Consider the following 26,612-nt stretch of genomic DNA (forward strand, 5'->3'; position numbering starts at 1 on the left):
CTGGTGGTGTATCCGTCACATTTGGGACGGATTAACACCTCCTCCAAAGTTGTAATCAGGCCCATAATGTGTGATATGACTGATAACATCATTGATGTCACCATCCAATAAATCCAATAAATATGAAAGTTTGGTATGTCCTTATCATACTGGCAGGTATTTAGAAAGAACTTCCAAAATGTATTTTCTATAGCCTCTTTACTGCTAATGGGTGTAAGGTTTTACAACACGCTTGGTCTCCGAATGGGCCTTGGGTGTGTGAAGGAAGTGAGTTCTCCATCAATTGTTGTGCACAGGGCAAACACTGTGTGCAGCACAAACCTACCAACTTATGCATCAATGACTGCCTAAAATAGGTTAGCTATCTTTATCACCTTACTATAATGTCACTTTAACCTTTGCTGCAATTTAAATAAAGAACGTTTTACCATAGCTAACAAAAATTGAATTTTAATCTTTGTTTTTGTAGTGAATTTCTGCGCTTTATTAATATAAAGTAAAATCTTATCACCACACCAAACTAGGATAATGTTAACCTTTGTTTTTTTCAGTGAATTTTTTGGAGGGTTTTAACATAAACTAACAGTTTATTAGCCTAGCTCGGTATAATGTCACTGTTATCTTCCTTTTTTTCTAGTGATTTTTCTGTAGTGTGCTTTAATCTCCCAACTTAATCAGTTATTTATTTCATTACATTTGTTTTACTTTCTACAGGTCCCAATGTACTCTTGCAGGACTCCCAGAACCTCGCCCATTCCTAGATTTAATTTTTAGAATGGCATCTGGAGAGAAAAGATACAGACAGAAAAGATAGAGCAGCAGGAAAAAACTCCACCAACCTACAAGGACTTCTATGGCAGTTCTTTGCACCCCCTCCAGAGAAGAAGGTGGTTCCAGCCAAAACTGCAACCTGCTGAATATATGAGAAGACCTTCTCATATGGTACTTCTAAAAAGTACTCCTGCGGGACATTGAGGAAAGAAAAGAACATGAGATCAAGTCATCTCAAATTCTTTGCCAAACATGCATCTTGGCCAACCATGTCTCATTGATTTAGCATGACAGTACACATACTGGCAAGCTGTTTGGTACAGGGCAAAGGCTATAGTTAGTAGGGGCATGACCAGTAGGCCTGGGTGGAACTTCAGTACCCCAGAGTAATCAGAGTACCTGGTAATTCTGTTACTCTTTGATGCAGAATTACCAATAATTATGCAATTACTCCTGTTTACATAACTTGGGGGAAAAACCCAATGTGAGAGCACATTTAGCAAGTGCGAACAGCCACTCGCTCACGCTAATCATGATCTGTTGCAGTTACTGCTATTTCTTAGCACAAAAAATGCCTCCTTGCAACCGGTTTGGATGCCATTTTGTGCTAAGAAATAGCACTAAATGCAGAATTGCTATTTGTCCATAATACTGTGTAATCTTGCAGAATTCTTAGGTAATACTATACAGAGCTAAGCAAGTTATGCTCACTCCTAGTGACCATCTAAGGGGGTTTTGGAGGTTTGCCGGTGTTCTGTAAAGAATTGTCCATGGAGCAAAGTCTGTGAGTAGTTGAGGCTTAGCCATCTAAGGGGCCTTGGTGTGTGGAGGGAGTGGGGTCTAAGTGAACAGTCATGAACTGGGTGAAGGCTGTGCATAGTAGGTGGGTTGACAACTGAAGGGTGCTTGGGTGTCTGGACAAAGTGGGCTCTCTTGGTCTTGGCCACCTAAGGTGGCTTGTGTGTCTGGAAAGTGTGGGCTCTCCATGAAGAGCTATTCATAGGGTGAAGGCTGTGCCTAGTATAGGCTTAGCCACCTAATAGGGCTTGGGTGTCTGGAGTGAGTGGGCTGTACATGAAGAGTAGTGTACAAAGTGAAGGAAGTGTGTTGTAGCGGCTTTACCCATGTCTCACTGACAGAGCATGAGAGACCACCTACCTGAAATATTCTGGTACAGGGCTAAGGTTGCAGGTAATAGGTGCATGACAACCTAAGGGGTCTTAAGTGTCTGGAGAAAGTGGGCTCTCTGTGACAACTTCTCCACAGAGAAATACCGTCAGCAGTAGGAGATTGGTAGAGGACTCTTCCTGAACAGTTATGCACCAGATAAAGGCTGTGCATAATAGGTGCTTGACCACCTAAGGGCGCTTGAGTGTCTGGAGGACGTGGGCTCTCAATAAAGAGCTCCACACAGGGTGAAGGCTGAGCATTGGAGAGGCTTGACCACTTAAGGCGGCATGGATATCTGGGAGGAGTCGACTCAATGTAAAGATATGTCCACAGAGAGAAGGCTGTGCATAGTAGGGAATTAGCCATCTAACAGGGATGGGTGCCTGGAGCGGAATGGCTCTCCTTGGAGATTTCTCCACAAATAAATAATGCCCCTGGACTCTCCATTCTGGAGGGCACAGAATGTTACAGTGTCCAGAATGGTTCAGCTGAAAGGGAGCAGCTGAGAAGGATTCAGGTGTTGCTAGTAACCCCAGCAAATGCAGGAGGTCTGCAGTAGTATGGAGGTGGGTGAAGACTACCTGAGGTGAGCCCACCTTCAGCAGTCAGTCATCGAGGTAAGGGAAGACCCCTGACTTCTGCATGGCCATCACCTTGGTGAACATGTGGGGGGCACTGGTGAGACCAAATGGGAGCACAGTGACCTGGAAATGCTATGGGCTCATGATGAACTGCAGGTAATGCTGAAGGGCCTGCAGGACGATGCTGAAAAAGCTAACATTCTGCAGGTCTAGTGCTATGAAACTCTCTCAATGGTGGAGCACAAACAGCACCTGAGCAAGTATGAGCATCTTGCTTTTCTCCTTTTTTGCGCGTCACCGTGAGGGTGCAGTTCTAAGATAGTGCGTAGCCCTCTGTCGTTTTTGGAAAAATAGCAAGAATAACAACCAGAACTTCCTTCTGATGGTGGCACTCTCTTGATGGCTTCTTTGGCCAAGAGTCTGAGCTTCTTCAGGTGACAGGGAGAAATGGTCCTCTGTCAGCTGTTCCGAAGACTGTCAAATGGACAGCGGGGCTTCTGTAAATCGAGAGTGTTAGAAATGGGGTCTTTGGTTGACAGTCAGGTTACCCCCTGTTCAAGCAAGGACCCTCACTCTAGTCAGGGTAAAAGAGAATCACCCTCAGCTAACCCCTGCTTACCCCCTTGGTAGCTCGGCAGAGCAGTAGGCTTAACCTCAGAGCGCTATGTGTAAAGTATTTGTACCAACACACACAGTAACTTAATGAAAAACACTACAAAATGACACAACACCAGTTTGGAAAAATAGGGAATATTTATCTAAACAAAACAAGACCAAAACAACAAAAATTCAACATACCCAAGTCAAGTTATGAATTTTTAAAGATTAAACTCAAAAATAGCGTTTAGAAACAAAAATGCTTCAATGAGGTGTTAACACGGCGTCGTGACGGAGTCGTTTCCAACAAGCCGACACCAGCGGTGCCGGACACGGAGTCGCGTAGACCCCCAAGTACAGTACCTTTGGTGAAGAGTGAAAACAAGCCGATGCGCAAAGTCGGGGATCGCGGCGTCTGTGCAAAATGTTGAATCCGCGCACTTCGAGCGGTGTCGGTCACGACGTGGTCGGCGACTTCCACGGAGTCGCAGACTTCTGCAGGGCTGCAGCGGCGTCGGGCCTGCGAAGATCGTCGCGTTCCAGCGAAGGTCACGGCGTCAGGTGCAGGCGGGGTCACCGGATTCAGCAGCGGTGTCGTCCGAAGTCGTCCGAAGTCGATTTCCTTGGATTTCCACCAGCTTTCCTTTCAAGAGCCCAGGGACTGGATAGGGCACCACTTGTCAGAGCAGGAGTCTCTCCAGAGACTCCAGGTGCTGGCAGAGAGAAGTCTTTGCTGTCCCTGAGACTTCAAACAACAGGAGGCAAGCTCTAAATCAAGCCCTTGGAGATTTCTTCACAAGATGGAAGGCACACAAAGTCCAGTCTTTGCCCTCTTACTCTGGCAGAAGCAGCACTGCAGGAAAGCTCCACAAAGCACAGTCACAGGCAGGGCAGCACTTCTTCCTCAGCTATCAGCTCTTCTCCAGGCAGAGGTTCCTCTTGGTCCAGAAGTGTTTCTAAAGTCTGTAGATTTGGGTGCCCTTTTATACCCATTTTAGTCTTTGAAGTCACCTTTCTTCAAAGGGGACTCACACCTACTTGTGAAATCCCGCCTTGCCCAGGCAAGTCATCAGACACACAGCAGGGGGTTGGAGCCGGCATTGTCAGAGGCACAGTCCTTTCAGATGAGAGTGACCACTCCACCCCTCCCTCCTAGCAGAGATGGCTAATCAGGAAATGCAGGTTACACCCCAGCCCCCTTTGTGTCACTGTCTGGTGTGAGGTGAAAAACAACCCAACTGTCAAACTGACCCAGACAGGGAATCCACAAACACGGCAGAGTCACAGAATGGTGTCAGCAAGAAAATGCTCACTTTCTAAAAGTGGCATTTTCAAACGCACAATCTTAAAATCAACTTTACTAAAAGATGTATTTTTAAATTGTGAGTTCAGGGACCCCAAACTCCACATGTCCATCTACTCTCTAGGGGAATCTACACTTTAATCATATTTAAAGGTAGCCCCCATGTTATCCTATGAGAGAGACAGGCCTTGCAACAGTGAAAAACGAAGTTGGCAGTATTTCACTGTCAGGACATATAAACCACATTACTATATGTCCTACCTTATCCATACACTGCACCCTGCCCTTGGGGCTACCTAGGGCCTACCTTAGGGGTGCCTTACATGTAAGAAAAGGGAAGGTTTAGGCCTGGCAAGTGGGTACACTTGCCAAGTCGAATTTACAGAGTAAAAATACACAAACAGACACTGCAGTGGCAGGTGTGAGACATGATTACAGGGTTACTTGTGTGGGTGGCACAACCAGTGCTGCAGGCCCACTAGTAACATTTGATTTACAGGCCCTGGGCACCTCTAGTGCACTTTACTAGGGACTTAACAGTAAAACAAATATGCCAATCACGGAGAATCAATTACGTACACATTTTAAACAGGAGCACTTGCACTTTAGCACTGGTTAGCAGTGGTAAAGTGCCCAGAGTAACAAAAACAATAACATCAGAGTCCAGCACCCATCAACAACCTGGGGAACAGAGGCAAAAAGTTAAGGGAGACCACGCCAAGGATGAAAAGTCTAACACGTGTCCCCCCCAGCTAAAAGTGGGGAGCAACTACCCAACCTCATGGGAGTTCTCATCACTAAGGCGGAAGAACCTGAACAGACCATCAGCATTGGCGTGCTCTGTATCAGGACGATGTTCCACCGTAAAGTCCATCCCCTGTAGGGAAATGGACCACCTCAACAGTTTTGGATTCTCACCCCTCATCTGCATTAACCATCTGAGGGGCCTGTGGTCGGTCTGAACTCGGAAGTGAGCCCCAAACAAGTAGGGTCTTAGCTTCTTCAGTGCCCAGACCACAGCAAACGCTTCGCGTTCTATGGCACTCCACCTACGTTCCCTGGGTAGTAACCTCCTGCTATAGAAGGCTACGGGTTGATCTAGGCCCTCTTCATTAAGCTGTGAGAGTACTGCTCCAATACCATGCTCTGAGGCGTCTGTTTGCACAACAAACTCCTTGGAGTAGTCAGGTGCCTGCAGCACAGGTGCTGTGCACATGGCAGTCTTCAGGGCATCAAAAGCGTTCTGGCAAGCCTCTGTCCAGATCACTTTCTTGGGTTGCTTCTTAGAAGTCAACTCAATTAAGGGGGTGACAATGGTACCATAACCCTTAACAAACCTCCTGTAATATCCTGTGAGACCTAAAAAGGCTCTCACTTCAGTCTGGGTCTTGGGAGGCTCCCAAGCCAGAATCGTGTCAATCTTAGGCTGTAGGGGTGCCACCTGGCCACTCCCCACCTGGTGTCCTAAGTACACCACAGAACCCTGCCCTATTTGGCACTTGCTCGCCTTAATAGTGAGGCCTGCCTTCTGCAGGGCCTCTAACACTCTCCAGAGGTGTTGCAGGTGTTCCTCCCATGTGGAACTAAACACAGCAATGTCATCCAGGTAGGCGGCACTGAACTCATCCAGTCCTGCCAACACCTGGTTGACCAACCTCTGAAAGGTGGCAGGGGCATTCTTCATCCCAAAGGGCATCACATTGAAGTGGAAGTGCCCATCTGGGTTAGAGAATGCTGACCTCTCCTTTGCCCCCTCAGTTAAGGCAATCTGCCAGTACCCAGATGTTAAATCAAACGTACTGAGGTACTTGGCAGCTCCTAACCGATCAATGAGCTCATCAGCTCGGGGGATGGGGTGTGCGTCAGTCTTGCTGACCGCATTGAGACCCCGGTAGTCCACACAGAACCTAAGTTCTGGAGTGGCACCAGGAGCAGCAGCCTTTGGGACCAAGACCCAAGGACTGCTGGAGTGCTCAATAACCCCTAGGGTTAACATTTTGGAGACTTCCTCCTTAATGCAAGCCCTGACCCTGTCAGTCACCCTGTAAACCTTATGTTTAACAGGTGTACTGTCCCCAGTGTCCACATCATGTGTGCACAGGTGTGTGACTCCTGGGATCAGGGAAAACAGCGAGGCGAACTGTCCCAGCACGTGGTGACAGTCTCTCTGCTGATCCTCAGTCAGGGAGGGGGAGAGGATCACTCCCTCGACAGACCCATCTTTCTCTCCTGCAGACAGGAGGTCAGGAAGAGGCTCACTCTCTTCCTCCACCCCGTCATCTGTCGCTAGGAGCATGGATAGCTCAGTTCGCTCAAAGTGTGGTTTGAGGCGGTTGACATGTAGGACCCTCAAAGGGTTTCTGGGGGATTGCAAGTCTACCAGATAGGTGACCTCGCTCTTTCTTTCCACCACCTCAAAAGGCCCAGTCCACTTATCTTGGAAAGCCCTAGGCTCCACTGGTGCCATGACCCACACTTTTTGTCCAGGCTGAAACTCAACCAGAGTGGCATTCTGGTCGTACCACCGTTTCATATACTCCTGGCTTGCTTCCAGGTTCTCCTGAGCGAGAATCCTGAAGCAGGCAGTCTGGTTTCTTAGTGCCAGCATGTAGCTAAATACATCCTGGAGTGGTTTACTAGGAGCTTTCTCCAAAGCCTCCTTCACCAGACTGAGCGGTCCCCTCACAGGGTGGCCATAGATGAGCTCAAAGGGGCTAAAGCCAAGTCCCTTTTGAGGCACCTCCCTGTAAGCGAACAGAAGGCATGGCAAGAGAACGTCCCACTTACGCCTCAAGGGCTCTGACAGGCCCTGAATTATGCCTTTCAAGGTGCGGTTGAATCTCTCAACCAGACCATTACTTTGGGAGTGGTAAGGGGTGGTGAACTTGTAGGTTACCCCACACACCGTCCACAGAGACTTCATATAAGTGGATATGAAGTTTGTACCTCTATCAGATACCACCTCCTTGGGGAACCCCATGTGGGCAAAAACCCCCATCAAGGCACGTCCCACCACGGGGGCAGTGACCGTCCTTAGAGGAATAGCTTCTGGGTACCGTGTGGCATGGTCCACCAAGACCAGGATGAACCTGTTGCCCATGGCTGTCTTGGGATCCAGAGGCCCCACAATGTCAATTCCTACCCTTTCAAAGGGAGTGCTGACTACAGATAAAGGTTGGAGGGGAGCTTTGCATTTCCCCCCACTCTTGCCACTTGCCTGACAAGTCTGACAAGACCTACAATAAGCAGCTGATTGCTTGTGCATCAAGGGCCAGTAAAAGTGGGAGACAAGCCTCTTATAGGTCTTGTCCTGCCCTAGATGTCCTGCCAAAGGCACATCATGAGCCAAACCCAGTAGGAAGGCCCTGAAGCACTGGGGTACCACCAGCATACGAGCTGACCAAGGCTCAGGAACCTTAGGCTCACTGTACAGGAGGCCATCCTCCCAATAAATCAGGTGAGTACCTGGCGCCTCGCCAGCCGCCTGGGCTGCAGCCTGCTGCCGCAGCCCCTCAAGAGTAGGGCACTCCTTCTGCGCTGTGCAGAATGCTTCCCTGGTGGGTCCCCCTTCCTGCTGCCACTGCGACAGCTCAGGGATCTCCCCCAGTTCAGCCACCTGTTCCCCTGTAGGCTCCGGGGCATCACCCTCAGGCTCTGCCTCCTCCCGGACCGTGGGAACTTCTGGTGCCGGTTTCCCGTGCCCCCTGCCCTTCCTCTTCTTGGCGGTCCCCTGGGCCACTGTTTCAGGCTTCAGGGGCTCTTGACTACCCTGATTGGCTGCCTTAGACCGGGTGGATACGCATACCCACCCAGGCAGACCCAACATCTCCAAGTGAGACCTGTGTTCCACCTCCTTCCAAGGGGAATCCTCCAGGTCGTTACCTAGCAAACAATCAACAGGCATGGTTGGACTCACAGCTACTTTCCAGGAACCTGAGACCCCCCCCATTCAAAGGGAACCTGTGCCACTCTGCAGAGGCGCTCAGAGTTGTCTACCGCAACTACTTGGTGAAGTACCTGGGGATCAATCTGCTCTTCAGACACCAGGTGACTCCTCACTGTAGTCACACTGGCTCCTGTGTCTCTCAGAGCCTCCACCCTCTGTCCATTGATGGTCACCCATTGCCTGTACTTCTTAGTGTTATCAGGCACTAGGTTTCTCTGGACCATCTCACTGTCCCCTAGTGAGACAAGGGTCATTTCTGCTGGTTCCCACCCACCTGAAACCAACTCCTCCCCAAGCGCTACACTGGCCAAACCCTGGGACGGTGCACCAGTGGGTGCCGGTGTACTTTTGGGGCCCCCCCTCACATGACCCACCTGGTCACATGCATAGCACTTACGTGGGGGACCACCTGCCACTGGCTTCCCTTTGGACAACCATGGCTTTTTTTCACTGGGGGGTTGGGAATCCTTACCCTGGGAATCAGTTTGGGGCCCTTTAGATAACTCCCCCTGTTTGCCCTTACCCCCCCTTTCTTCTGAGAGGGACCCTGCCCACCCTTGCCGTGGTCTCCCCCATTCCTCTTTTGGACCCTGGTGCTCTCCCAGCGGTCCGCTTCCTACGCAAGCTTCCTGGGGTCAGTCAGCTTGCTGTCAATGAGGTGCTGGCGCAGCTCTGGAAAACATAAACTGTACAAGTGCTCCCAAGCAATTAAATTGTAAAGCCCCTCATACGTGTTTACCTTACTGCCCTTCACCCAACCATCCAGTGACCTGCAAGAAGAATCAACACATTCCAACCATGTTTGGGATTCCTTTCTCTTGTAGGATCTAAACTTCTCCTTGTACTGCTCAGGGGTGAGACCATACCTGGTGAGTAAGGCCTCCTTCATGACAGGGTAGGTGAGATCCTGAGCATCCCCTAAGGCTGTCAGTGTGTCCCTCCCCTCTGCCTCAAAATGCTTCCACAGGGCTGTCCCCCAATGAGCTTCAGGGACCAGGTTCATGTGGATAGCTGACTCATAACCCTTGAACCACAAGTAGATATCATCCTCCCTCTTATAATCCCTCACAAGGTCTTTTGGGATGTGTACCCTTCTCTCAGGCTGCACTGTAGGATTGCTGCCACCATCCCTACTGGGCTGACTCTTCTGATCTATCTCTTTTAAACTGAGCTCATGAGCCATTGCTAACTTCCTTTCCTCAATGGCCAGCCTTCTCTGTTCCATCTCTAGACTGAGTTTTTTCAGCTCCAATTGGTACTCCCTCTCTGCCTGTCTGTCCTGTAACTCTCCAGGTGTCAGACCCTTGGAGGATACACTGCTACTTGCCCTAGAGACTCTTTCCCTGGGAATAACAGGTCCCCCCACTATACCATTATGTACTGATTGCTCTCCCTCCTCATCCTCATCCTCCTCCTCATCCTCAGTGTGCCCTCCAGTGCTTCTGGTTGTCACCCAGGCCCTCAGCGCCTTTTTCAGCTCATCCTTCTTGGAAGAGCTCTTAATGGGACAACCAAAATTTTTACAAAACTGCTTTAGCTGAGCCTTGTTATAACTATCCAATTGCTTCAGGTCAAAAACAGCTTCAACTGATGCATCTCCAAGTAGAGACATGATAAAAGGTTAAAAGAGTGCAAAGTTCCAAATGCAGAAAAGCAAGTTCTCAAATGAAGTTCCAGAAAAGTTCATCACCGGATCAGCGAAAAAGAAACTGAATGCAGAGCAAAAACAGTCCAAATAGAAAAAAAACAAAAATCACAAGACTAGTAGTATGTGGTCACGTAGTGGTCTGAACTCAAACAGTAGTGTACACTTAATTACTGTATGTCAAGCACAAATACAAGTCCAAATCCCAACCGCTGATCACCAATGTTAGAAATGGGGTCTTTGGTTGACAGTCAGGTTACCCCCTGTTCAAGCAAGGACCCTCACTCTAGTCAGGGTAAAAGAGAATCACCCTCAGCTAACCCCTGCTTACCCCCTTGGTAGCTTGGCAGAGCAGTAGGCTTAACCTCAGAGCGCTAGATGTAAAGTATTTGTACCAACACACACAGTAACTTAATGAAAAACACTACAAAATGACACAACACCAGTTTGGAAAAATAGGGAATATTTCTCTAAACAAAACAAGACCAAAACGCCAAAAATCCAACATACCCAAGTCAAGTTATGAATTTTTAAAGATTAAACTCAAAAATAGCGCTTAGAAACAAAAATGCTTCAATGAGGTGTTAACACAGCGTCGTGACGGAGTCGTTTCCAACAAGCCGACACCAGCGGTGCCGGACACGGAGTCGCGTAGACCCCCAAGTACAGTACCTTTGGTGAAGAGTGAAAACAAGCCGATGCGCAAAGTCGGGGATCGCGGTGTCTGTGCAAAATGTTGAATCCGCGCACTTCGAGCGGTGTCGGTCACGACGTGGTGCGGCGACTTCCACGAAGTCGCGGACTTCAGCGGGGCTGCAGCGGCATCGGGCCTGCGAAGATCGTCGCGTTCCAGCGAAGGTCACGGCGTCAGGTGCAGGCGGCGTCACCGGATTCAGCAGCGGTGTCGTCCGAAGTCGTCCGAAGTCGATTTCCTTGGATTTCCACCAGCTTTCCTTTCAAGGGCCCAGGGACTGGATAGGGCACCACTTGTCAGAGCAGGAGTCTCTCCAGAGACTCCAGGTGCTGGCAGAGAGAAGTCTTTGCTGTCCCTGAGACTTCAAACAACAGGAGGCAAGCTCTAAATCAAGCCCTTGGAGATTTCTTCACAAGATGGAAGGCACACAAAGTCCAGTCTTTGCCCTCTTACTCTGGCAGAAGCAGCACTGCAGGAAAGCTCCACAAAGCACAGTCACAGGCAGGGCAGCACTTCTTCCTCAGCTATCAGCTCTTCTCCAGGCAGAGGTTCCTCTTGGTTCCAGAAGTGTTTCTAAAGTCTGTAGATTTGGGTGCCCTTCTTATACCCATTTTAGTCTTTGAAGTCACCTTTCTTCAAAGGGGACTCACACCTACTTGTGAAATCCTGCCTTGCCCAGGCAAGTCATCAGACACACAGCAGGGGGTTGGAGCCGGCATTGTCAAAGGCAGGCACAGTCCTTTCAGATGAGAGTGACCACTCCACCCCTCCCTCCTAGCAGAGATGGCTAATCAGGAAATGCAGGTTACACCCCAGCCCCCTTTGTGTCACTGTCTGGTGTGAGGTGAAAAACAACCCAACTGTCAAACTGACCCAGACAGGGAATCCACAAACACGGCAGAGTCACAGAATGGTTCAAGCAAGAAAATGCTCACTTTCTAAAAGTGGCATTTTCAAACGCACAATCTTAAAATCAACTTTACTAAAAGATGTATTTTTAAATTGTGAGTTCAGGGACCCCAAACTCCACATGTCCATCTACTCTCTAGGGCAGAGGTCTCCAAACTTTTTGATGCCGCGCCCCCCCCAGTTGAAAAATAAAAATCATTGGGCCCCCCTCATGATTTTTTCACAATTATTCTATAAACATGGCAATGTTTAAATATGTCTAAACCTATTTAAACATTGCAGTTAAGTACTGTTACCTTTTTAAAACTGCAATAACATGCTTCTGCTTAAAACAAAAGCCTGTTATCTGTATAATATTTATTTTGGCCAGAGTCTGGGGCCCCCCCTGGGATCACTTCAGGCCCCCCTGTTTGAAGACCGCTGCTCTAGGGGAATCTACACTTTAATCATATTTAAAGGTAGCCCCCATGTTATCCTATGAGAGAGACAGGCCTTGCAACAGTGAAAAACGAAGTTGGCAGTATTTCACTGTCAGGACATATAAACCACATTACTATATGTCCTACCTTATCCATACACTGCACCCTGCCCTTGGGGCTACCTAGGGCCTACCTTAGGGGTGCCTTACATGTAAGAAAAGGGAAGGTTTAGGCCTGGCAAGGGGGTACACTTGCCAAGTCGAATTTGCAGAGTAAAAATACACACACAGACACTGCAGTGGCAGGTGTGAGACATGATTACAGGGTTACTTGTGTGGGTGGCACAACCAGTGCTGCAGGCCCACTAGTAACATTTGATTTACATGCCCTGGGAACCTCTAGGGCACTTTACTAGGGACTTAACAGTAAAACAAATATGCCAATCATGGAGAATCAATTACGTACACATTTTAAACAGGAGCACTTGCACTTTAGCACTGGTTAGCAGTGGTAAAGTGCCCAGAGAAACAAAAACAATAAAATCAGAGTCCAGCACCCATCAACAACCTGGGGAACAGAGGCAAAATGTTAAGGGAGACCACGCCAAGGATGAAAAGTCTAACACGTGTCCCCCCCAGCTAAAAGTGGGGAGCAGCTACCCAACCTCATGGGAGTTCTCATCACTAAGGCAGAAGAACCTGGACAGACCATCAGCATTGGCGTGCTCTGTATCAGGACGATGTTCCACCGTAAAGTCCATCCCCTGTAGGGAACCCTAACAAACAATTTGAGGCTCCCACTTGGCCTAGGTTATTGTGTGCTATTGGGAAAGGTTGCATCTGATACTGCTGTCAATATGGGGCCCTGTTGGTGTGAGGGCATAATAAATAGGCATGGAGGTAGCGGCTGCAGGTGTGTGGCAGAATGGGCAGATCTTTGAGCCTTATGAAACTTGAGTGAGCCACATTTACAGCCACTAAAGGCTGGAACACTTGTTGGCTATAGTGGCTTGGTTGGTAAGGACGCAGCTGATTCCCTTAGAGTAGAAGGAGTGAAAAGAAGAGTTTGGCTGGAGTGGGTCCATGATGAACCCCAATGACCAGGCATTGACCCGACTCTCCTTGAAGCACTCAAGCACAAAATCAGCCCTGTCACTGAACAGGTGAGTGCTGTCGAAGGGAATGTCCATAATGGATTCCTAGCCATCCTCTGAGAAGCCAGTTGATCTCAGACAGATCTCAGACGGGCATGGTGATGAAGCACCTTTGCTGAAGCAATGGTTCTCCCCAATGAGGCTGTTGTGTCCATCCTGCCTCTGATAGTGAACATGGCTGCATCGCTGCCATTGCAATAGTCTGGTCAAGATGGCTTGGACCTCCTCGAAGACCCTCTGGTGCAGTGGTAAGGAACTTGGGACTGCCCGGCTGAAGCACCTCCATCAGGCCAGGGATGGCGGTGGTTGAATTAACTATAACTAAATCTGTAACTATAAATGTAAATAAAACTCTGTAACCATAACTCATGCCCTAAGTTAACTATAACTCTCACCATTGCCATGCATTGCTAATTACCCATTCAATTAACAGCACTCATGACATCTTTGATAACATTATTGATAATGTCACTGTAACATCTGCAGTAATATAATTGATCAGATACCCGTTCATAGCGGGGGCGCAAGTTATAGTTACCTTGGGGCAAGAGGTATAGATAACTATGTCTATAACAGGTGAATTTCTATGGTTTTGTAAGAGTAAATTAAATTCAGAACCTAACTATAACGTCCCTGTAACCTTTGTTTTTTTCAGTGAATTTGTAAAGGTTTTTTAATTCAGTTTTCTAACTATAACATCCCTGCAACCTTTGGTGTTTTATTTGTGAATATATGCAGATATATATTTATGTATACAAAGATATAAACACACACACAAAAAAAAAATATATATATATATATATATATATATATATATATATATATATATATATATATATATATATAAATATGCAAAAAAATTCTTGTAATAACAAGAAAGGTCAGGACACTTCCAGTGTAATTAAAGCTTATTACTCTTCACAATGAAATTCCTCCCAACGTGTTTCAGCCGTAGCCTTGTTCACAGATTTTACAAGAATTTCTTTGCATTTTTATGGCATCTCTCGAAGCCATGGTCGGACCGCCACTTTTTGAGCCTTAGTAATTCGGGTCATTTTGATATATATAAATATATATATATAAATCATACTGTATACGGTATAGTAAGGATCTAGTTTCAATTGGAAAAACATTTTTTGTTTTTCTAATAACTTTGGCGCCATTTAATGAATCTTCACAAAGTTTTCTAAACTAGTGTGCCAGTAACTTCAGCTGCTATCTGGAAAGTTTCTGGGTGATTCAGCAAGTGGAGACCAAGAAACATGGGGAGTCTGAAGATGTGTTTTTCCCATGCCATTTCCCCTCGGTATTTTAAACACAACTACAGCCCAAACTTCTCAAAGGAATTACCCCCAAATTTGGCAGAAAGCTAGATGATGGTCCAGAAAGAGTGCCTATTTGTAATTTGATGTAAATCTGTTTAGTAGTTTTGGAGTTATTAGAGAAATAAAATTATGTACATCTAGAGATGCAGATCCATGCACCAACAGCAATGTCATGATTGGCTACCACCACTTTGACAAGGAAGTGATGGCAGCCATCTTGGGACTCAGAAGAAGACTAGTCTCAAGAAAAAACACAAAACACCCACATGGGGCAGTGTAGGAATAGCCTGACCCCTGAGGCCTGGTGGTGGGGTCCCCGCATGGGGCCAACAATGATTTTTTTGTTAATTTTGACCCAAATTCATGGAGGATCAGTGACAAAATGTGTGGCAAGTTCGATGGCAAGCGCAGTGTTCCGGCCAGGCCCTGGGGCTTCCACTGCATCCCCCAAACATAGTGTGGTGGCTGCCCTGGGTGGGTACCAGGGCCCCCACCCTTTGTTGGCTGGGACCCAAGGGATTGGCTGCCTGGGGCTGAACTAGGCCGGAGGATGGGGGCTGTGTGCTCCCTCCCCCATAAATATAATAGTCGGTCCCTTGTGAGGGAGTCCTCATGGCCAAAAAAGGCTGTGGAGGGGAGCAACATGCCCCCTACCCTAAAGAAAACTGCACTGGGCCCCATAGGAGGGGGTCCCTGGGGCCTAAATTGGCTCAAGGAGTGGAACACATGCCCCTTCCCCCACAAAATGTGTCTTGCCCTCGAGAATGGACTCCCCAAGGCTGAAATCGGCTTGGGGAGGGGGGCACATGCTCCCTCCCTAATAATTATAGTGCTGGGCCCTGGGGGATGAGGTCCCTGGGGCTGAAATTGGCCTGGGGAAGAGAGTCACATGCTCCCTACCCCTGTATACATACACAAAAAACAATTGTTCTATGGAACAGCAGACCTAACTATAACTTCCTAGTGGAAACTGCTGGCGTATATATATATATATATATATATATATATATATATATATATATATATATATATACATATAGTTATAGTGAAGACCATGTTTCCATAGAAAAATAATTTTTGAGTTGCCTATATCTTTGTTGTTTGACAAATCTTCACAAAATTTTCCCAAAAAACTGTGCCGGTGATTCATTGCACATGGAACGTTTCGAGGTGATCCGTCAAATGGGAGCTGAGAAAAAAGAGGGTAAAAAACATGCATTTCCTATGTTAATTCCCATAGGAGATTTGAACACAACTGCAGCCTGAACCGCTAGGTGGAATTACAACAAATTTGGATAAAAGCTAGACTTTGTTCTGCAGTTTCTGCTTTTTGTTATTTTTTGTAAATCCGTTCAGTAGTTCTTGATAAATTAAAGGGAAAATAAATTTGCATATCTAGGGCAGCGGATCCATCACAACATTTTTGGGATTATCACAGCAAATTTGCGAATGTGCACACCGACAGGAATACTGTGACTGGCTGGCTACAACCTGACCAGAAAGTTGTGACTGCCTTTTTCGGTTATGGGACACAGTCTGCTGGTTTGGAAAAAAAGTAAAAAGTAGCATAAGAGGTCAGCGTGGAGGTACCTTGACCCCAGGGGGGATTTATAGGGGTTTTTGAGGGCCAAATTATTAACTCAAAATTATTTTTTCACAATGCGTGATATTTTCGAAAATGTTGCAACGCTCAGTGTGCCCCCCCATTTAATGCTGCAATGAATTTGTGAATAACGACAAAAAATGTTTTTTTAAAATTCACAGATTCATTCATACACTAATTCATTTACTCATATTAGCACTCAGACACTCATGCAGCTACTGACAGAGCCACTCACACACCCACTAACAGACCCACACAGATACTCATACACCCACTCACACACCCACTTAGACACTTACGCACCCACTCACAGACTCACTCAAACACTGTCACACCCACTCACAGACCCACTCAGACTCTGACACACCCATTCACAGGCCCACTCATCCCCTCACGCACCTTCTCACAGATCCACTCAGACACTGACGCACCCACTCACAAACCCACTCAGACACTGACGCACCCACTCATATACCCACTCATCCCCTCACGCACCTTCTCACAGATCCACTCAGACACTGACACACCCACTCACAGACCCACTCAGACATTGACGCACCCACTCACAGACCCGCTCAGACACTTACGCACTCACTCAGTCACACTCAGACCATTACACATTCCCTCACAGAATCACTCAGATCCTCAGGCACCCACTCTCACACCCAGACACTCATACCCAGACACCCTCTCACACCTATTCTCACACCAAGAAAGACAGCCCCTTCAGACGTGTGTGGTTGGTTGGTTTTGGGGGTTGGGCGCTGTGGCCAACCTCTGTCACACATGATGAAAGGCCATGTGTGACACGGGGTTGAGTGGTTATATGGGGCTGCCTGCAGGCCATGCGTGGTGGTAGGTGCATTAAAGTAAAATAATTAAAATGGCCTTATGTTGAAAAAAATGGAAATGCTCTTAAAAAACTAAAGGTTACAGGGACATTATAGTTAGGCTCTGAATTTACTCATACAAAACCATAGAAATTCAGCAGCTGCAGTTAGAGTTTTCTTAAGTAACTATAACTTGCGCCCTATGGTAGCTATAACTTGCACCCTCGCCATGCACTGCTAATTACCCCAGATATTACAGAAGTCCTGACAACTTTATAACGTCATTAAAAATATGAAACATAAGCAGTCAAATTATTGAAGAAAAAACTGTGCATGGTGGGAGTGCAAGTTATAGTTACCTCAGGGCACGGGTGTTGTATTTTTAAAGGGGGGAGGGACTAAGTGGTGTTCCTTCCCTGAACTTGCAGAGTCTCCAGGGAGCCCATCCCGTGGGCCAAAATCGCATTATATGAGGAGGGGGCCGAATGCCTCCCTCCCCCTGTCTCCAGGTGCCCTGGTGAGTTAACCCCTGAGGCCAAAATTAATTAATATGGGGAGGGATAATGCAGTCCCCCTTGCTAAGCCATTAAAGGACCCAGGGAGCCCACCCCGGGACCTATTATTTAAGAGAAGTGGGGAAATCCAGCCACCTCCCTGAGTCATCAATGGCCTTAATGTCACAGCTGTAATGACATACCCATTTATAGAGCTGTGTGTACAAAAAAAGCGTTATAAGTGATGTTATATGTGTGGTCATAAGCAGTGCATGGCCATGGCACAAGTTGTAGTTAACTCTATTAACAATATCTAGTGAATTTCATAATTTTTCTTAGTTCAAATTTTCAAATGGCAAAAAGTTAATATTGTCACTGACAGAATCACCTAACTAAAACATCGCTTTAACCTTTGTTTTTTGTGGATATATATATATATATATATATAAAATTATATATATATTTTTTTATACACTTAATAATTCAACCAGAAACAAGTGTATTTAATGACAAATGCATTTGTAAATTTCACTGTGTGTGAAACAGGCCATTTGTCAAAAGAAATGTAACAATTTACTTTGACACAAAAATACAATTATAAGGTTACTTTATCCTTTGTATGTCAGTAATTCTATAAGTATATATGCACACACACACACACATATATATCTATCTATCTATATATATATATAAATATATATATATATATATATATATATATATATACATATATATATATATACACACACATTGACATTTTAAAAACTAGAAGAAGGGAAAACCCAATAAATTTAACTGAATATTGATTTTTCCGTAAATGATTTCTCCATTGGAAATTTACCCTTCATTTAATTTCAACCAGGAGCAACATTCCTGAATGTAAAATGAATCTAAATGAGAAAAAATAATCCAGCATACCTGCACTTCAAAATGCATATTCTCCAGAAACTTCTGGTTCATTGTTTCAGCAAATTTATTGATGGCTCTCAAAAAGACTCTGAAAAAACAGGAAAATTGCATTTAAAAATCGCCTCTTCTTTGAAAAGCATAGATCAAAGCAGATTTTGAAAAAGCAAACAATTACTGTTCCAGCTCCTTTCCTGACACCGAAACTTGTGATTTTTTGTAGGAATGATTAGCTATAGCTATATTATGGTTTTGATTCAAGAGTTAATATTGCTTTACATAAACTGTAGGCAGGCTGGCTTTGTTATATAGACAGGGCTTACCGGCCTTATTCTTAAAGTCTTGCTTTAATATACAAAAGAGGACCCCTGACAAAAAGAATGAAGTAAGCGAGTGCGTTGGAAAGATAGCTCAAAACAAAAAACGAAAGCTGCCATTCTTTTAGGTTGGTCATTACTGATGTATGAGTGACGTATGACTGAGATACGCAAGCAGGTAAATTACATTTTATTGATGTCTGTGGAGAGCGGTTAGATCAAATTTGAGATAAAGCATTTGGTAATCTCGTTACTTATTGTATTTGCTTCGTTACCCTAGTCTAGTCTCCACAAATGATGACTAAATAAGTGGTGTACAGTATCACAATACGTTGACAAAAATACTGAATAACAATTATTTCTGAGAGAACAGATTAATAATACTTGTTATTACAGTTTTTGGCTCAAAATATAAGTTGTAAATAATATATATTTATTGAATGTATATAAATGCAAAGACATAGGAATGCCGGTTTTCGTTTTTTTGTTTCGAATTTCCTTTGTTATATAGGCAGGACTTACCTATTTTATAAACTTTAAAAGAAATACATATTTTTTTCTCTTCAGATTTAGAGATTATTCATTTTATGATCGCTTCTTCCCTGTTTTGCTTCTGGAACAGTGTTATAAGCAGTGTGAGGGAGCTTCTTCAATCAGGATGGGGGTCGGGCAGTGACAGTCCCGCAATTGTTGCCCTTGTAGTGGGCCTATGACCACAGCACCCCATCCTCCGCTGCTCCTATACCTGTGGTAGTGGGGTCTTGTGGTTGGCTGCATTGGGCCCTGGGGCAACTGGAAGGTGTTGTGTGGTGGCGTGTTGCCTGTTCAGCTGTACAGTAAGTGGTAAGTTAAACTCACTCTCCTTCAGGGGAGTATTCATATATTTCTATCACCTGAATTCTTCCTGCTTGTCTCTCCATATCTGTCGACCACCATTAGTCTTTGGCATAGAAATGGATGCATATAATCAGGATGTCCATGATGGAACAGCACATCTGATTCTTGTTAGACATTTAGGGGCTGATTCACATTTCAGCTGATAAGCTGCTCCATCACAATGGTGGCGGATCTCCCTTCTACCAAAATATTAATGCCATTATTTCCATTGAGATCTATATTACGGCAGATGGGATTTCTGTCACCGTTGGGACAGAGTAACCCGTCCGCCAAAATCTATATCAGGCCCTTCAATTGATTCCTCTATTATTCAGTGCTGGGGCTGCTGCATTTATATTTTCAATAGCTGACTATTATCGTTTGTGTTCCTGGAAAGCTGGTAATTCATGGAAGACTTTGCAGTCTCCTCTCAAGGCACAAAGCTTGAGAACCTTATTAGGGATTCAATTAAAAAATCCAACCTAATGACATCTTTTAGCCCATCAGTGTGAGTGGGTGGGGAGGGCTGGATGTGTGTTTTGGTTCCCACTAGATCTGTGCACTTTAATCTTCCACAGGGTATGGGTAGCCCTTTTGGACTCTTATGTTGATAATTCCCAATTACAGCTTCCTTCTCCCCTCTTGCTCCCACGGGTTGACCATTGTGTTGCACTAGAAGTTTGTCAAAGGTTGGTTGTGTGATATTTCTGGCCTTCTAGGACTGCCGGAAGTCTTCCTTCTAAGATATTTGGGTGCCTAAGGTCGAGGAATCAGGCTCTTAAATTCAGTTTCAAAAGTCACCTGGGGAGTTCTTCCCCACTCAAACATGCAATTGTCAGGTTGTGTTGCAGGGCACCAGGCCTTGCAGGGCAAGGCATTTTGGGGGGCAGTGCAAGTGAGGAAAAGGATCCAAGCGGCTATTGCGTCCTGTTTGTGGTACAGAAACTCGCAATGGACTTTAGTCCTAACTTGGTTTGAGAAGGTGAACCTTTTGCTGACACTGACAACTGTGGCACTCTAAACTATCCAGCCTTTTGTAATACCAGATTATTTCTTGGCCGCCCTCATTCTGATGTCTGTCTTGTGATGGAGTGGCCTCAACTTAATGGAACCTGCTGGTTAGTTTTGTTTGTATGCTTCATTACTAGGACATCCTGGTCTTTCTGATTATAGACTGGCTAATTTGAGCATCTCTTTATTGATTGAGGTCAAGATTGCTTTGGAAAGTCTACACGGTGTTCAAGCCCCAATGCATCATGGTCAAATTTCAAAGTCCCACCTGCCACCTTCCCAAGACCATCAATTTAGGACAGTGTTCTGAACGGGCTAGGGACAGGCATCCCTCCCCACCAATGAAATTGAAGCTGGTATCTCTATCAACCTTGCTTGGATGATCAAGGTCATCTGTTTAATACTGGTTATGAGTGCAGGGTGAAATGGTGCCTCTGTCATCTCTTGAGTAAGCACGGCCGCAACTAATGATTACAAGGCCATTCCTTTTATCTCTAAGATTCACGAGCACATTCAGTGCTGGCTGAAGTGTTTTGACAGTTGGTGTTTATTCTCTTTCCTTGAGCTTCATGCTGGGTGTCAGCAGTGGGGATTGGAGGATGACTATAGGGGAGGTCTATTGTCCCTAAGTGAACTCTGGAAATTGAATGGAGTTTGCTGTAATTCAACATGCTCCTCTACGTATTGCTTTTTCCTTTCAAGACTGGCTGATAGTTCATCGCTATACCAGTAGTTCAGCAGCTAACTGGCATTCATTAGCCATCAAAGGGGGATGTGGAATACCTAACAGATGGCCCTGGAGCAAGAAGAAAGGTATCTGGACTAGGGTGGGTGTAACACGTGTAATTTTCTGTGCATAATTACACTATATGTTTGCAAAATTATGAGAGATTATGTAGAATTATGCATGGAGCATGACCCTGCATTTGGTCCTATTTTCTTGGCGCAACTTGGACAGTACTATAAAAAAGCAACTCAAGGAGGCATTTTGGACTAACAAGTAGCACTAAATACAACAGAACATGAACAACAACAGCCAGCAGCAGCTCACACTCTGTTCCTGTGCTCCTGCAGTAGACATTTCTTCCCAATATTCTGCAGGCAGGCATAATTGAATAATTTTCACTAATTTCACATCACTAAAATAATGCAAAGTTACCATAATTACTCAGATTACTTCGGCATAGTTAAATTTTGCCTAGGCCTAATCTGAACAGAGTTTAAACACCTCTCTCTTGCAGTGACATCTTCTGGAGTGAACATTTGGTATGCAGCTGTCTTGACCTGGGTACTAGTTACTGTGCCTGTGGTTAATCCATTTCAGATTCATTTCGACCTGATTGCATCAGAATAGGATGCACATTTTCCACATTTCTGCTCCCTGCATCCCACTCAATGATGTTAAAGAATCAATGGGTTATCCCTCACAAGGCCTCGGGGCATGTGTGCGCATTTCCACTGACCTTTCTGCATGCTTAGATTGTGCAGAGGATCAAAGACAACCATGCAGGGGTCCTTCTGGTGGCTCCTTTCTCGCCTCAAAGATCCTGGGATTCCTCTTTATTGTCAGCTCTCCGTGCAGCTGGTCTGAAAGTTTGCCATGGGCCACTCAACCTCTGCATGCACCTCGAAGACTTTACTTCGGTGCCACCACCATGGGGGTCTGGATCTAGCGAGATTAGGTCTTCATTCTCAGAGTTCTTGGACCAAGGTGGTCCTTTGTATCCCGTAGTCATGTTCTCCAGGCACTCTTCATTTATGTGCCTGGCGTTGGAAGAACTTTGAGGTCTATTACTCCTAATAGGGGTTTTTCAAAGCCTGGTGTAAGCATTCCAGATCATGTGGGATGGTTTCCTGTTTGGCCTGGCGGTGTCCATCCTATGGAGTCAATTGGTTGCCATTCAAGTTTTCAGGCATTCAGACTTCCTGCTTGTGTAATTAGTGGCATGCTAATACATTAAATATTTTTCCACCAGTGTTTGTGGATCACTCTTCAGTCTCTTCCTTTTAGGACCTGACCTGGTTCTTCAATGGCATTTATTTGAATCACCTGAAGTAGTATACATACATTTGCTTTTAGCCAAAGTAGTTTTCTGGGGGTCATTGTTCTGCAGGATTAAGGCTGAGTGAAATTGACGTCTGACTTTTTTGTGAATACTTTCTTTGTTTCTGAAAAAGGTTGTTCTTCGTCCGGGTCCTTAGGTTCTTCATAAAGATCGCCCTGATTTTCCCTGCTCCCAATATTTGGTTTCAACATTATTTTGAACTACTTCTTCTTCGGCCAAGAAGATGCTATTGTACTCCTTGGATGTACATAGTGTTTTTTGTATTTATTTGGCCAGTACTGCGGCATTCCTGCAGACAGCTTTCACACCTTTGGAAACGGTCAGCATCATACCACAGAGACAATGAGTAAACAAAACTAGTTGGCCATCAAGTTGAATCACCGGGACTCTGGGTCTGTGTTGATGGGCCCTGTTTGGAGTTGATCCAACAGTGTTGTGTATACTACTTCCGAAGCCTATGTGAGAGCTTCTACAAAAGACACCTGCTTTGCTGCCAACGATGGCGTTGCCACACATTTTAATGGTGCAATAAAGGTTAAACGTGACCATGGTTCTTTCCAGTCATTCTGATTCTCATTTACTGGCACTTGAGGCTATTCCAATGTTTTCTGCTAGTTTATTGCCGGATGAAGCCTAACCCTTCTTAGGCTCCGATAAACACTGCACAAGAATGAATACCTAACATTTGCAAGCAAGCATCTGCTTTTTTAACAATTACATAGAGAAATATTCAGAGATCAAGTGTTATGTTTTCATCAAGTATTTTTATAACTATTCAATGCCATAACGTCAGTCAATCCAAAGTGCGTCAGTGCACTTTGTCCTCATTGCCCCATCACTAGCAGTTGGCTTGTTTAAAACTGCAAATATGTTGGCTGTCATTTCTTACAAGTATTGGTTTATACATTCATGCACTTCTCTGACAAATGAAATTTCACTGAATTGTTACTGAATCTTTTTGTTTTTTTTTATACGGGATGGCACATGAAATAAGAATGAAATATACATCCTGATTCTTTACGAAGGAGAAATAATTGATGCGCAGACGACCATTATTAGCATCCCTCGGCTTTACTTCGACCAGTCAGTTATCAAGAGAGAGATTTCTCAGACTGCAGAACTCTCCCACTTGTGCAGGCCACATGTTCGAAGATAATCTGCTGCCTCTGAACGTCAGATAGGCAATAAAAATCAGTTTTTTGCAAAAATTATGGTCCGAGCAAAGCGTTAGCTGCCAAACGCCAAGAATAGTTCACCAGTCATTGCTGTCAATGCTGATAAGGTTAGCTCAGATAAAATCTCGTTTATTTTTTGCCGTCATCTTGTCCATCATGTTATGATTTTTTTGGACTTTATTCTATGCTGTCTTGGGTTTTAAGTGTCAAACTTTCTACCTTCAGAATATTGTCTAGACTCTACCCTCAAAAGAATGAGTTTCTTAGCCTTTACCTTAGTGCCAACACTGCCTTAGCGCCAACATTCTGAGTTCAACTACTACAGAGTTTTGGACAACTGTGTTTTGTTTTGGACAGCTTATTTAGGACATTGGCTTTAAGCTTTCAGGAGCCCTCCTTGGGCCTATTTGGTGACTCGGTGGCCAAGTCATAGATCGCACGCCATAACAATTACGCTCCACTTCAATTAAACATTTGGTTTTATAGCACTACAGTGATGGGCAGACGTTTCTCCCTGTTCAATAAGATGCTCTCGGAGACCAGACTAACCAGTCCTGAAAACAATCATCAGTACAGTCATGAGTGACAAGGAGGTAATTAACACTAATATGGTTCCCGCATGGCGAAAGGAGTCTCCTACAGGTAAATCCTGCACATTGACTGGTGGGAAATCCAAGCCCATAAGTTGGCCAGTAATGAATTTTCAAGTGTAAGCACTCACTGTCGATTTTCATCAATGCAGCAGGAGAAATTCCTATGTAAATCATTCTTCTGATATATAAGAATGTTATTCACACTCCCTTGCCTTCTCAACCAATGTATTTCAAAAGTCTGTAATATAGGTTAGCCAGTGGAGTTGGAGGGTGCCTGCAGTGTTAGTGTCAAATTCGGACCATTCTCCAGAGTACAAAAGCCTACCATTATTCTGTTTAATTGAAAAATAATGTTCTGATCACAAGAGGTTAGCATTTCCAAAAATTGCTAAGAGGTAGCATTTACATTTAGATTTGATTTTAAAAACACCGATAGACAAGTTGTTCCTACCGTGGGAGGAAAACATGAAATAGGTCTAATCCAAATCAAATATAATTACATGGCATTTTCATGATAGGTCTTTGGCACGTGAAAAGTAAAACAATCTTAGTATAGCCTTATCTGCAGGGAGCACGCACACACTGTCAAAATGTTTCAGTGTGGATTGGCCTTAGGTGGGCAGAAATTGCTGATGTGTGTTACCCATGTAAGTCATTTACCATGTACACATTAAAAGTATAGTTGGTGCTTCTGAAACTTGTTAGAACCGTTACTCACATATTAGTATGAAAAAGCTTAGTGACCTATATACCTTTAGAGGGCATGAGATGGGCATTTGTTTTAATGTAACTAAAGCATCATGTGGTAGTACATTGTTATTTACAAACAACTGATTTTCTATTGAAATGGTCACTACATTTGCAGAGACATACAGTTTAAGTAACAAAGCTATTAGGCAACCAAATGATACTGGATGGAAATCAGGCTTCAGTTAATATTTATTGCATACATCTCCAAGTAAAGTGTCTTGATTTGTTCTAATCCTATTAAAATCGTTGTTTCCATCACACTTCAGAATTACAAAATTGTGCTTCATTAATGTGTACAGTTCACTTACAGGTATTACATGTTGATGTATGTTATGAAAACATGGCCTCCTACTCCCTTTCCTTTCACGCGTCATGTACCTCAGCAAGACTGTCACATAATTTGACTTACTTTTCTTTCTCTGACTGCAAAGTGAGAGGACATTGTAAACACCAGTTCCCATGTTAAAAAATGAGCAGAAGAAGACAAAGCCAAACATTTTACCTCTGTGTTTGAAGTGGAGCAAATGTGTTGAGAGAAATACAGCATTAAAAGGCATCTTTATTTATTACTTAGAATTTTCCAACCCACCAAAGCCACAACTTACAGTTTGGGAAACATTGATATAACTACATCTTCAGCATGTAATAGATCTGTCTAGATACTAGCCTTCCTGCTTTGAAACCAAAAGGCATGCCAATCATATTTATAAAAGGGAAAAGATTCAGAGAAAAGAACTGACCATTGCCTAAATTCGGGAACTACCCAGAGTTCCTTGCTTCCCATTTTGCATAATTGATGCAGAAATTTAAGTCTGAAAGGGTATTCCTTTGATTGATACTGTATGCTCCCTGGTGTCTGGACAAATCTATACCTCTCTGAAGAAATGTAACAAGAGTGAAACATGTGTGAAGGTTTGTTTTTATTCATTCCAGGTTGGCTTGGATAGCATTTTACCAATCCAAATATGTAATACTGTGCCTGGAGTGATAAAAGGCTTTTCATTTATCATTCATTTATCATTTTTGAGCCTGGCATGGATGGCACTAGCTAACCCTATGCTTAAAGACTATGTTGTCAAAATGGCAAAAGTCGTTGTACCTTTCTAGCTCAATGTGAATGGCACTGTGCTGAACCTATGCTTACAATCTTTGCAAGAGCTACATCATGAGTGAAATGCATGTCAGGGGTTGCTTTTATTCATTTTAGGTTGGCTTAGGTAGTACTTTACCAATTCAAAGTCGTAATACTGGGTGCCTCGAGTGAGAAAAGTCTTTTGTCATTTTTCAGCGTGGCATGGATAGCACTACCTAATCCTATGCTTAAAGACTTTGCTGTAAAAATGGCAAAAGGCTATTTATATTTCTATCTCAGCGTGGATGGCACTGCACTAATCCTATACTTAATAACTTTGCTAGAAAAACAGACACTTTAGGTGAATAGATTCAGAATGTTGCTATGGAGGGAGCTCCCCAGAGTC

At 44.6% G+C, this 26,612-nt stretch overlaps 1 protein-coding gene across 1 annotated transcript in view; it reads right to left on the reverse strand.

The window, feature by feature from the left end:
- The window catches only part of DOCK2 (dedicator of cytokinesis 2), a 2,133,690-nt gene that overhangs the window by 506,517 nt on the left and 1,600,561 nt on the right, over positions 1–26,612 (reverse strand). The window contains exon 30 of the mRNA XM_069199340.1: positions 18,359–18,437. Coding sequence (XP_069055441.1) covers positions 18,359–18,437 — 79 coding nt within the window. The remainder of the gene's footprint in view (positions 1–18,358; positions 18,438–26,612) is intronic.

This window comes from Pleurodeles waltl, chromosome 7, assembly GCF_031143425.1.
Source record: "Pleurodeles waltl isolate 20211129_DDA chromosome 7, aPleWal1.hap1.20221129, whole genome shotgun sequence".
Taxonomy (NCBI): domain Eukaryota; kingdom Metazoa; phylum Chordata; class Amphibia; order Caudata; family Salamandridae; genus Pleurodeles; species Pleurodeles waltl.